Source organism: Epinephelus fuscoguttatus, linkage group LG17 (genome assembly GCF_011397635.1).
Source record: "Epinephelus fuscoguttatus linkage group LG17, E.fuscoguttatus.final_Chr_v1".
Classification (NCBI taxonomy): domain Eukaryota; kingdom Metazoa; phylum Chordata; class Actinopteri; order Perciformes; family Serranidae; genus Epinephelus; species Epinephelus fuscoguttatus.
The window spans coordinates 21750189-21762911 of NC_064768.1; the positions used below are offsets into that span (position 1 = coordinate 21750189).

The 12723-nt window shown below is 40.9% G+C and overlaps 1 protein-coding gene across 4 annotated transcripts in view; it reads left to right on the forward strand.

The window, feature by feature from the left end:
* The window catches only part of trps1 (trichorhinophalangeal syndrome I), a 149105-nt gene extending 138977 nt beyond the window's left edge, over nt 1-10128 (forward strand). For all 4 annotated transcript variants that reach the window (XM_049602435.1, XM_049602438.1, XM_049602436.1 and 1 more), the window contains exon 11: nt 3430-10128. In XM_049602435.1, coding sequence (XP_049458392.1) covers nt 3430-5043 — 1614 coding nt within the window. In that variant the 3' untranslated portion in view covers nt 5044-10128. The remainder of the gene's footprint in view (nt 1-3429) is intronic.
* The last annotated feature ends 2595 nt before the right edge of the window (nt 10129-12723 follow it).

The window sequence follows — 12723 nt, forward strand, 5'->3', positions numbered from 1 at the left end:
AGCAAGTAGAGTCCATCTTACAATGCCATCACTCTGACTGAAACTGGATGTGGGCCAGGGTGGTAAAGTGGTAGGTGGGCAATTGCTTCTGCCTTCCTTCCTTCTTACATCATGACTTCCAGCTGCCTTGCTTGGACCACACCCACCTTCGAACTGGACCTTCATTTTGATCTCAAGGACACACCTATGAAGTTGCATGGCTGCATCCTGTGCAGTTTTGACGCTGTAGTCACCTGGACACATTTTGCCATGATGACATACACACAGACTCACAATGTGAAAACAATACCAGCCGTCACAACGACGTCGTGGCTGGTGGAACATGTCAGTGATTTGACTGACATGATTTTGTCACTGTAGAGGCTGTCAGTCTTCTCAGAGTTGGACTTTTATGGTAATGATCCAGGTGTCTAAAATGTGTAGAAAAAATCATTAGCAGGACAGCTCTCTGATTAACAACAGAGACTGTTAGCAGTCTGGCTGCTAAAGGGAGGCACCTGTCTCAAATGTACGTGTATTAATAGATCATTCAGAGTATTGTCCCTCCTGAGGATTTTGGGGCATGTCAGAGTTAAAGGGAAATTCCCCCCCTTTTATTGTGGATGTCCCAACGGCGTTGATGATAAATGTAGACAATTAAAACAGTAGCTTCCTCAGTGCGTGCTGTATAGGCCGAGAGAGTGGAGTTCGCAGCTGCAAAATCAGTTGTTCTTCCTGCATTCAGCGCCATCATTTTACCCAACAGTGACATATTTGAAGGCAAGGAAGAACTACAGGCTGTTTAAGCTTGGATTTCTAGGTTCTGCCTCCAAGTAGTCGCATGGGCATGCTCTAGATGCTGCTTACCAAAACAGAATTTCCTTGTTCTCTTAGCTCGTATTGCTAATTAGCTACAAAATGAAATGGCATGTGCACAGTGCATTCTGGGACATGTAGGCACTTTCGGCACTGCCAGAACTCACCCATCTTAGTCAATATATCATGCATTTAGGGATTTTTTTTGCCTCAGCTGACCACATGTACCATCAACAACTTTTGGACATCCGCATGAGAGGTGGCAAATTTTCTGTTTAATTAACATTTGTGTATGCTACAAGTGCAGCAGAATATCCCTGGACAGATGCTACGAATTACTCATCTCTCCTGAGATTCAGTAGCAGCTCTATGATGACTGATGATGACTTCACACACACTGACACGCACATAAGCACATTTTTATACTGTACAGTACACATACCTTGGCATACATTCTCAGTCGCAGACACAGGGCTAGCCACATAGAAATACATAGAGGGATAAATTATTCCCAGCACAAACATAGCGAAGTTTATTGCTTTTATTCTTTAAATAGAACTCATCACCCTCTTTCATTTTGGTTTTCATCCACTTAACACCTCAAATTTATCCATGTTCCGCCATCATAAATTTTCACTATCTGTCTCTTCTTGCTTGGTGCTTGTGCACGCATCTTTTTGGTTTTCATCTGACACAATTTATTTCAAAAGCCCTACACCAATCACACACACAAACACACACACACAGCAGAGGATTTCTGGAGACATACAGAATTAACACACAGGCACATTCATGTACTCAATCACAAGGCCCTACAATATTAAGTGTTCAGAACTTCTAATAAATTCGACCTGCACAGCAGTCAATTTCCAATAAACTGAACTTTTTTTTAATGCTTGAAAAGCTCTTCTATTTTTGCCAGATGAATTTGAAAAAAAAATCAATTAATGCCTTGTAGAGGTCACCGTTTACAATGTGTATTTAGAGAGGAGGTTTCAGTGCAGTCGGTTCTTCAATTAGTGAAAGGATAGCAAGTCATTACTTTTGAGTTGGAGTGCAGACACTTTAAAAGACACTTGGAAACTGTTCAGTTTATTTTAGTTCCAAGAAAGAAAATCTTTTCGCTAATTTGTCTGGAAATGTTTTGGACTGTTTTGACTTTTTTTGGCATGTGTTTAGGAATGAAACATCAGAAAAGTTTCATGATCTCTCGTCTATCTTTATAAGTACTTTATTAATTCCAGCGGGAAATTAAGTAAGTGAGAACTGCCTCTCTTTTGTGGAAGTCTTTGGATTTTATGCTTTGGAATTCTGCCTGACTGATACCCACTCAGTACAAATACATACACAAACTACAGTGCATTACAGAAGGCTGTCTTGTACTTTTAGTCGTAGAGATTACTTGATGATAGTTAAGACAGTAATGAAGGCATATGTGAAGTTTTTTGTGAGGGATCTGCCAATAAAGTATCAGTTGAGTCCTCAGGGCAAACTCCATTAAGGCTACATCAGATGTAAGCACTCCCCCTTGTGGTATGGGCAAAAACCACAGTCCTAGGTGTGCTGTAAATATTACTGCCTTTTCTCTTAGCATGTTACAGTTAATTATCCTTAGGTCGAGTCAATATGAATTAAGACTTTGAAAGCTTTGATTAATGATTTGCAGCTTCACTGAGAAAACTGAAAACTTGATGTGTTTATTCATGATTATGATGACATTTGCTAGTGATTTTTTTCGTTGCGTGGTTGCCTTTTGTAGCATAGCAGTTTTTTTCTTTTTCTTTTTTCTATCAATACATTTTGGGGACATTTTGAGCATATTTGAATATAGGGAGAATGTGTCTCGCCCAATATATATATGATGATTGCCGCCTAGAGATGCACTATGGCTGACTGAAGATCTACAACTAGTGTTTCTATCAACGAATGCCAAGTAGGACTACTAAAAAAAAATTGCCATTATTATTACTACCAGCTCTAGCATTATGGTGTACTGCAGTTGTGCATGTGGTTTGAACAAGTGGCGTTGCCGTACCCAGGCAGAAGTGGTTGTTTGAATGCTGTGGGAAGGCACAATCAATGTCGAACACTGTGCCATCTCTCTTTTTCATTACTTTCAAATGTATTAAAAACTGGAAAACTAGAATGTTAAATGAGTGTTATGTATATATCACTACGTATATCACTACGGATTGTGTTAGTTTTTGTAAAAAGTATGTTATAACATAGGCCATAAAAAAGTCATAGTGTGTGCACACACGCAGTCTCCAATCATATGTTGGCTCTCTAAAATGGCATTTAGTCATAGAGAGTTTGAGAAGCCCTGATCTAACATGCTCTAAAAAGGCTTATCTGTTAAGTTTCTGAAACACCCTCTGGGAGAAATTCCCCCAGGCCCCCCTGGAGGGTTGCAGCGTCGAGGGTGTTGGTTGAAAATGCTAAACAGTTGATGACAGCCCTGGTGCAACTTGCTTAGCATTGATGTGTTTTTATATTTTATCAAATTACTTCATGGACAAATAGGCAGTGTGTTGACCATAAGCTTGTTTGGTAGTGCATTTAAATAGTTCGATAATGCTTTGTCTTGTATATGTTTGACATTTTTTCCCATTTCTTTTTTTCTTTGTCTTGCAGACACCTAGACCTCTAAACATCATAAAGCAGAACAACGGTGAACAAATCATCCGCCGCCGAACCCGAAAACGCATCAACCCTGATTCCCTGTCATCGGAAACAGCCGCCCCCAAGCAGCAACGCATCACTGGCGTGTGTGAGCGTGTGAATGGGGAGGAGTCAGACAGAAGCTGTGCATCAACCAAAAACCAGCAGCCTTCCCCTTGCTCACGATCACCGCGATCCACTCAAGCCTTCCTCGCCAATCAAACATTGGAGATCCACCGACGCATGCCGCCCCTTCTCCTCCCCTCACATCCCCCCTCCTCATTGGTAGCTGAGGGCAATGGGGGCATCGCTGAGGGAGGGATAATATCAAAAGCAGAAGGAGGTAAAGGAGGAGGGGGATCAGAGAGAGGCAGTCCGATTGAAAAGTACATGCGTCCATCCAAACCGTCTAGTTATTCGCCTCCTGGTTCGCCGATTGAAAAGTATCAGTACCCGCTTTTCTCCTTACCCCTACCATTAACCCTCTCACCTGATTTGACCCCTGAGTCAGATTGGCTCAGATTCTGGACCAAGTACAAGATGGCAGCCACCTCTGGGGTTCCTGGTAGCATCAGTAATCTAAGCAGTCCTGGTAGCCTTGGAAATAATGCTCATTATCTCGGTGCAATGGTGGCTCCAGTACAGCATCATCAGCAAAGCTACACGGTGCCTTACTGCGCCTCTCCCTATTCTCCTCTTCCTCCTCCTCCAGCTCCTCCTCACTACCCTCCACCTCCTCTTCATTCCCAAACCTCGTCACCATCATTAGAAAATGATGCACCTTTGGATCTTGCAATAAGACAAAGAGATACAAGTGCTGCAAACGTACACATGTCGACAAATGGTGCAGAAAGGGGAAGGCAGGAGTCGCCACTAGCTGAGAGGTTAAGAGAGAACTGGAAAGGAGAGAAAGAGGAGGAGGAGGAGAGGGTAGATGAAGGAGGCAACCAGAGGGAGGAGATAGGAAAGGAGGAAAAGGATCATTCGACAAAAAGCCGACCATGTGTCCCATCAAGTCGCACAATGGTGGAGGTGGCAACGCAGGATGACCTGACGAACCGCTGCATCCACTGTGGGATCTACTTCCTAGATGAAGTCATGTACGCCCTACACATGAGTTGCCATGGCGACCAGGGCCCATACCAGTGCAGTTTTTGCCTCCACGTGTGTGTAGATCGTTACGATTTTACCACACACATACAAAGGGGCTTACACAGGTACACAGACAAAACGTCACAAAAGAGGATTCACGGGCAAGACGGTCTGATTCAGAACGTCCAGGTGATGTCAGAGTGTCAAAACGTGACGCCGGAGGAAAAAGATGAGGGCGATCGTAGCGATATCACAGATGAAAGCAATGATGTCATAGGAGTTTGTCATGACAACCAAGCAGAAGAAACTACAGGCAACGATGCCACTGACAATGAAATGGAAGTTGAAAAGGAGGTAGAAGGAGAGGGTCATGACATAACAGACCAGAAACTGGGGGATGAGACAGTGTCAGATAATAATGACATCACACAGACGACAGAGGTCACGACTGTTGCTGAATCTAATAAGTTAGATGAAAACACAGAGAGTAATTAATCCGATGCCTTCAACTCACACAAACCTTTAAGAACGTGTTTTATTGAATGAATAAGCTGTCGGCCTCCACGTTCCTGGAGGCTAGCTCATGTCGAAATGGGTCTATCCTGGGCACTAAATGGAACACATCCTTATGCTGGAAGCACTCGGCTGTCAATTGGTCAAAAATCATTGTAGGATCCCGCTGAACTGCTACAGGGACAGTTTGGAGAAATAGCCCGAATCCTGTGTTGAGTGACGGTCACTTGACAGCTCTGTGGCAAGTCTTCAACAACGGAGTCCGGGCATGCAGCTGAAATCACCTTTAATAAACAGCCACTTCGTGCGCTTTCCAAATAAGAGGATTGGAAGCTCGACTGAAAGTTGGACTGCTCTCATTTAGGATGAGTTTGAGGAGCTCAGCACTTGCACAGCCGCCGTACAGCAGAGCAAAAAATGAAAAATGCTAGAAGCAAAACACTTTAACTGAGCTGATCTGTTATGCACCATGCAAAACTGAACCCCTGAGCTGGCCCAAACTAGTCTGATGCATCATTCAGGCCGTTTTATCTTGGTACAACCAGATCTGATCTGGTTAGAACTACTCTGTTCTGGTCCAGAGCATGTTTTTGACTGTTGCTGTGCAAATGGATCCAAAACCAAAACTTATTGTGACTCTTTGAAACTGGTCAGAGCCAAACCAGTTTGTTCTGGGCTGCAGTTCAGCTGGTGTTACCTTGGTACAAAAGGATCTGTTGGTTTCTGTCACTCGTGCCCTGATGTATCTGAAACTGGCAAAAAAACAACAACACAGTGACCGTGACTTTTTGAACTGCTTAATACCAGTTTCCACTGGTAAAACCGGAGTAATTCCGGACCGAAGTGTTCTCTTCATCCATTTGGATCAAACCAAGTGACATTATTTTCTACCTTCCTCCGTGCCATGATACTAGCTACGTGCCTGGCTGCCTGCCTAATAGAACAACCATCTATTAACCTGCTTAACATTTATATTAATGATAATAATGGTAATAATAATAATTATGATGTTATAGTACAAAACATGCAATTTGCTACACTTTCCTATATAATATGTTATTTTGTAAAGGCATTTTTTTTTGCAGGAAATGGTACTATACAAACTTTAGTTTTTTCTTTTTGAGCTATCTGTTGTTTGTGCTCTTACGGAGACTTGTTACATCGATAACAGCCGTCTAACAGAAATGGTACAGCAAGAGGAGGGTTGTGTGTGTGTGTGCATTTGTGTAATTGCGTTTTATGTGTGTAAGGATCAAAGGATGCTTCCGTCCCCAGACAACGATGTAAACATAATGAAGGCTCGCGCTCGGTATTTCAGTCCTCAGGGGTCACACGTGTTGCACACCAACCCACCTGTTTCACAGCATGTGACACATCATTTTTTTTACATGTTAAATGGTCTAATGGTTTTGGCATGTTACATAATGTTCTCTTGCGTTCTCTTATATATATGTTCTTATCATGTTCTTTATGTGTTAATAGGTCAAAACGGTCTTAGTATGTTACTTTATTTTCTGTATGTCTTTCACATGTTGTTAGGTTACATGGTTTTATAGAGAGACTTAGGAACTTAGGGAGATCAACCCTACATTTTTATCAAAAGGATCAATTTTTTTGGGTTAACTGTATGAACATTTGCTCTGTATTGAGTCTACAGAGCTTCTTGCCTACAGTGTTTTATTCAGCCTATCGTATTTCTGAGAGTTTGATAGGTTATGTAGCATGTTAGCGTCTTATAAAAACTGCAAAATACGTTGCCTTTTCTGTGGATGGGAACTGTTACACATTAGACCTAAATAATACTGAAAAACACACAAGATGATGTTGCAAACAAGTTTTTGTAATTCAGTGAAGTAAAACGATTATGTTGCTTTCAGCTCCAACTAACTCATCCCACTTTTCTGCCATTCATTACCCACTTTTGGGTAATTTAAGTTAAGATAAGGCCCACCTGACACCATAACCGAGTCTGTCTTTAAACCAAATTTTCATTGTTTCTTTTTGACATTTAGGAAGTTGTGACAGTCAGGTCCTTGGAAGTCCCCCTACTCCTCAGAATGGAGCAACACGGTGGCCATCTTGTTTATTTTTATACAGAAAGAATCACTTCTCCTGCCTTGCTGCCTTAGTTGCTTGAAAAAAAAAATCACCAAGAGACTCCTTTTGAAGAAAGTAATAATAGGCCGAAAGTAAATAAAAGACGGGAAGGAAGAAAGAATGAGAACAAGATATTTTTCTATGCTTATCCAAAAGACATGAATGAAAAAATATTCCGCCTAGTGCCTCGTAACTTGTACAGTTTTTCTAATGAGTATATCTGTCTGTGTCGAAAAGTTATGTAAGTTATGAGTCATGTCAGGCAGAAGTTGGGCAAACAGACTGCTATATTTAATTCCCATGCACCAAGTTATCAGTCATCCATTAGAATGCTTGATTTCAGCCTAGTTATCTGATCGGTCGCTTTCAGCTCGGGAGAAAGACCCACATGTACTGTAAAAAATGAAACTGGTTTCCAAACGAACTGTTAATCACTATCTTTAATTTTTGCATGTATGTACACGACTCTGTAGAAATGTTGGGACACGCCTAGGTAACTTTTGTATGAAAGACGTCATACCAAGAAGATACTCTGCACTTTGTATTTGGTTTCTTTGGAGTTGAAAGCTGAATTATGGCACCAGTGTCCTTATCATGGTTAAGGTGAAGGTCATTCTAAGGTGTTATTCTAAAGTGAAGCTGATTAATATTATGTTTTAAACCATTTCTTATGAAAGTAAGTCAGGACAGTCATGGAAGCAAAAGGTCAAAATCTCATGTTTTTTAAATCAGCAGTGAGATGAGATTTCTTTCGGGCAGATATTTCAATACACCCAGCAAATCAGTCCAACCAGCACTGCACACAGTACTGAATGTCACACTAAAACGCCAAGAAACCTCTCAAACTATTGGTGCAACATACTTACATTGCACTCTTCTGTTCGACATCCCACTCTAGTGTCAAGTGTCGGGATTTTTGTTCAACACCTTGACCTTGAATGGCTCCACCATACACGTCACACTGATGAAGCCAATTTGAAAAGCAAAATGTTTAAACAAAAATCTGATTTAAATTGTCTTTGCTCTAGCAAATCTCTTGTGTCAAACTGATTTTTTTAAGGTTGTGGGCATATCTTAAGGGGCTGCTAGCATAATGAAAACTGTTTACATTTGGAAATGTAGCAAAAAAAAAACAAAGGAGCGATGCAGTGTTTTCTTAATAGACAGAACAAAAGGAAGGATTGAGAGATACCTGCTGAGATGGATAGATGGGTGCCTTTGAAGAATATACAGGCAGAAGGTGGATGAATAGAGGCAGAAAGATGCTTGTAGCGACAGATAAAAAAGAGCTTTACGTACCCATTCATCCTTTCTCCTCTGTTGTCTCTTTACCTCCCTTTAACAACACTTGTATCTTTCTCATCTGTTGTCTAATTTGACATATACCTCTCCATCTTGGTCTCTTTTTATCTCTCCGCCTGCTACTTCTTCCTTCTTCCTTCTGCCACTCAACTCTTCTCTATTCATCCACTTTCCTTTATCCCTTCTTTTCATCAAAGAAGTCATGAAGGTATTCTCAGTTCAAGTCGAGGGGGTTTAAATGGGAGTCAGGTGTTTGTGTCATATTGTGTTGTGCCTGAAAAGCTGATGTCAACTTAAGACTCAACAACAAACTATCTGCTTCTGTTGACTTTGTTGAGGTTGAATTTAGCTTTGGGTTTGTTGAAAGAAAAATGATCACCAGCAGCAGTATAACTCCAAATACTTCCTAGAAGCAAAGTGTGGATTTTCTCAGATTTAGCCTCAGTCATTTGCCAACGGGACTCACATTTGATAAATACTTAACTTGATTTTTCATCTTCTAAAAGATTCGATTTTTAGGAAATAGTAGGACAAAGATGTAAAAAAGTAATGAGGTGAACTTTTTATCCTTTGTTAAATCTGGGTGTGCATCTCATCTTGGAGAATTGTGAGGATTTCTCAGTGGGCTGGAGACAATTTCTGATGCCAAAATGTTCCAGTAGTTTAGCTTTTGAAAGAAAATCTTTTCCCTGTACTTACCAAGTTGGAAGTAAAACGATCACAGCCTTGACGATAAAGAAAAAAAACTTTGCTAATGCAAACTTTTCATATTGTAAGTGCACTGCAGAACCTGTTTCTATCTAAATATCTTTTGTGTATTTGCCAGCTTAACATTGTCTCCAAGGAGGCATGCAAGGATACTGTATATCTAAAACAAAAATAGATTATGTTGAGTTTTGGGAGAACATTTCAGCCATCATTTATGGTTCAAAACAGGCGAATTTGGGGAAGAAATGAGGTTCTGCAGGACACCGAGACATGTTTTACTTAATAATGAGTGTATGTTTTAGGTTTAATGGCATTTCACATCAGCGTTTACATTGGGGGGAGGGGGCCTTAACAAGTGTTTTTAATTTTTTTGTCTTTGTCAGAATGTGTTATAGAAAATTATGCTGTTGCTTGCACTCCATTTATTATGTTCTTATTGCCAAGGAAGGGACAACACACACATACACGCACACACACAAAGACACACACCGCCAGTGGTACGGATTGAGTGTACATTTTGGGATGTACAGTATTAACCATGGGAGACAAGGGAGCTAAAGGCCAGTTTATTACTGGTCAGACACATACACATGCATGCACACACACAAACACACACACACACTCAAACACACACATCAACTATGTACATTTAACCAATATATTTTAGTAGATTTTTGTCTCTATTAAGTTGAATGGCTTTTATAGAAATGTTCGATTTTTTTTTTTTTTTTTTTTTTAGGTTATTTTTCTTTCTCATGTTGTATTTTATTCTGCTACCTTTCTGTACGTTATTGTTTGTAGGTTTTATTTCATGCAAAAAATGATATTTCAACATATTTTGACAGCCAAGAAAAAGTTTGTTACACAGCTAAACTTGAAGAATAATGTCGATGATGATGACGATGATAATAATTAATAAAAGTAATAACAAACATACTGAAAATGGACAATGGGTGTTTTCATTTATGAGTGATTAAAGCCCCTTTCCCACTGGACAAGCAAAAAACCCACCAACACCCACTAACATCTGGCTTTTTGTATTTAATGTAAAAGTTTATAATGAGCATTGACAGCTGGGACAAATCAATACATTCTCACTCCGACCTGGGAGCGTTGATCGTTGACGTTCTGGGACACCGTGTCAAGTTTTGCTTGTTACATGCATGGTTTTCTTTCAACATACACTTCTGTTTTCACAGGAAATTTAATGTTTACATACCGTCTTTTTCAAAATAAACGCACTACGTCGGTGCAACGATGGGAATTGGTGTTTTTTTCCTCCAGCAACTAACAAGTGGTTGGGTTTGGGGAAAAAAGAACAGGGTTTGGCTTTATAATCTTATGGGACACAAACGCCGCTCTCCTGGGTGAAAGTTGGTGTTTGTTGGACTATTCCACTACCCATCCCTCCCACCCTACTTTCGCCACCTCAACTTTCGTTCTTGTCCCTCCGCATTTCCCCTTGATGCCGCCGAGCACTGTTAAAGTATGATGGCAACTGGCCGTGTATCATGCCAACAAGAAAGGACAGCTTTTTTCCTCAGTGTCTGACACCACAAGTCACTGCCCAAGCACTGGATTTCAGCGACTTTGGAGCAAGACCAGGTTGGACAGATGACTCGGCAGTAGTCATGGGTATGTATCAGCTTCTGCTCTGATTGGCAGTGAGAGAAATATAACACTCAGGTGGGCTCGCTAATTTTAGCTCCTTTGCCAGCCCGATGCAAAGATGGGTTGCCACAAAATAATGATTGTCTTCGTCCAAGCAGCACCCGAACATCGTCCAAAATTTAGTCTGCACCCAGTTGGAGAGAGACTCAATAAGTAAGAGATATTTAGATTTAGATGTTTAGATTTAACCACCGTAACTTTTTTTGCTGGCCTCCAGGCAGATTTTTACTGTTTACTAACCTGATTTCCAGGCCTTCTGTGATGCCAAACTTGACACTAGAAAAAAAAGGCATAGTTACACTGCAGAACCTCGTACACTTCTCTGGTCAACTCGTAATGCGCCTTTTTTTTAACAGGCATTTAAAGTACCCACATATACGCACTAATTTTGGTGGGAAAAGGGTATTACTCTAAAAAATAACTAAACAGAACAACTTTGTTCTATAAATCCTCAGCACTGCATGGATCTCCTCATCGTGTTATCAACTAGTGTGTTCCAACCTGAGACAAACTGCAGGCTATGGGAGCACAAAGGCACAAGTGTGGTGGCTTTGTGCAGAATTGATGTCATTTTAAACACATACAGCTTTCATAGTGAGTCAGGTGAATTTTCCTCAAAAAAGATTTGCAATAGAAAAAACATTTGTGAAACCTCGGAGCATGCCTCCTGCTGTGCTCTTTGAATGTAGCTAGGAGCTCCACTGTCATCCTTTATTTCTTTTCTCATCTGTTCTTCACTGTCGCCTGCCTGCTGTTGCAATTGTACTAGCTTGTTTTTCTCCTGATGTAAGTTTCAGATTATTTATTTGTCACTTAATGCATGCAAGGCACTCCAGAAATAATCTGGTTCTGAGTAAAAATATAACATGTCATTGCTGCACAAAAACACTGTTCAGTTAAAGAATGCACATCCTTTTTTCATGCCAAATATTTTGATGTGGTGTGAATAAGCCTTAATCAATCAACGTCTGTCTGTGCAACACTGTTCCAGAGTAAGAGCCCTGACACACCAAGCCTATGGTCGCCACTTGGTCAATGTCAATGTAAGCGTCTATCACCCTAGCTTTTGCAGTGTCCTGCACCACTGACGCTAGTCGCCCCTAGCTGACTTTATTTTAGGCCGATTCAGCATGTTGAATAGGCATTACAGACCTGGGGGAGCCTGTCAGTGAATGAAATCACTGTGATTGGCAGTTCAGTTCAGTGCATGAGAAGAGAAACAAAAGTGAGGAAAGCAAACTAAAGTCAAGAGTAATTGTAATTTTTGTGTCTTTGTTTGCTAGTGCATGCTAAATATCCCTTGTTCTTTCAACATCAGGATGTGTTGTTAATGTGCTAACAAGCATCTTAGGGTGCTTTCACACCTGCTGTTTAGTTCGGTTCAAATGATTTCAAGTTCGTTTGCCCCCAAGGTGCTATGTGTTTGGGCAGGTGTGAACACAGCAACCGCACTCGGTTGCACCCCAAAACAACCAGACTGAGACCTTCTTGAAGAGGTGGTCTCAGTTCAGTTACAAACAAACTCTGGTGCGGTTCGTTTGTGGTGAGAACGTGTTCCAACCTCAAACCAACTGCAGTCGCGTTACACGTTGTTTGGGTTAAACATGAGCGTGTTACAGTCCAGGAGGATTATTAATGTGCACCTCCTCCTGTACTGCCTTAATATGCACATTCAGCACATCCAATGCATCAAAACAATGTTTTCTAGTTGGAGCCACGCCTCATTTTTAAACTGTATGGTTTGCCTAAAAAAACACAATGACAGCAATATAGTCCACGATGAGCAGCGCTACAATCAACCTGCGTAGTTGTCCCTCCATTGTGACATTAGAAAGTGTCACATTTATCGAGCAAACGCACTCTTCTTCAACGTTTTGTTTCTAA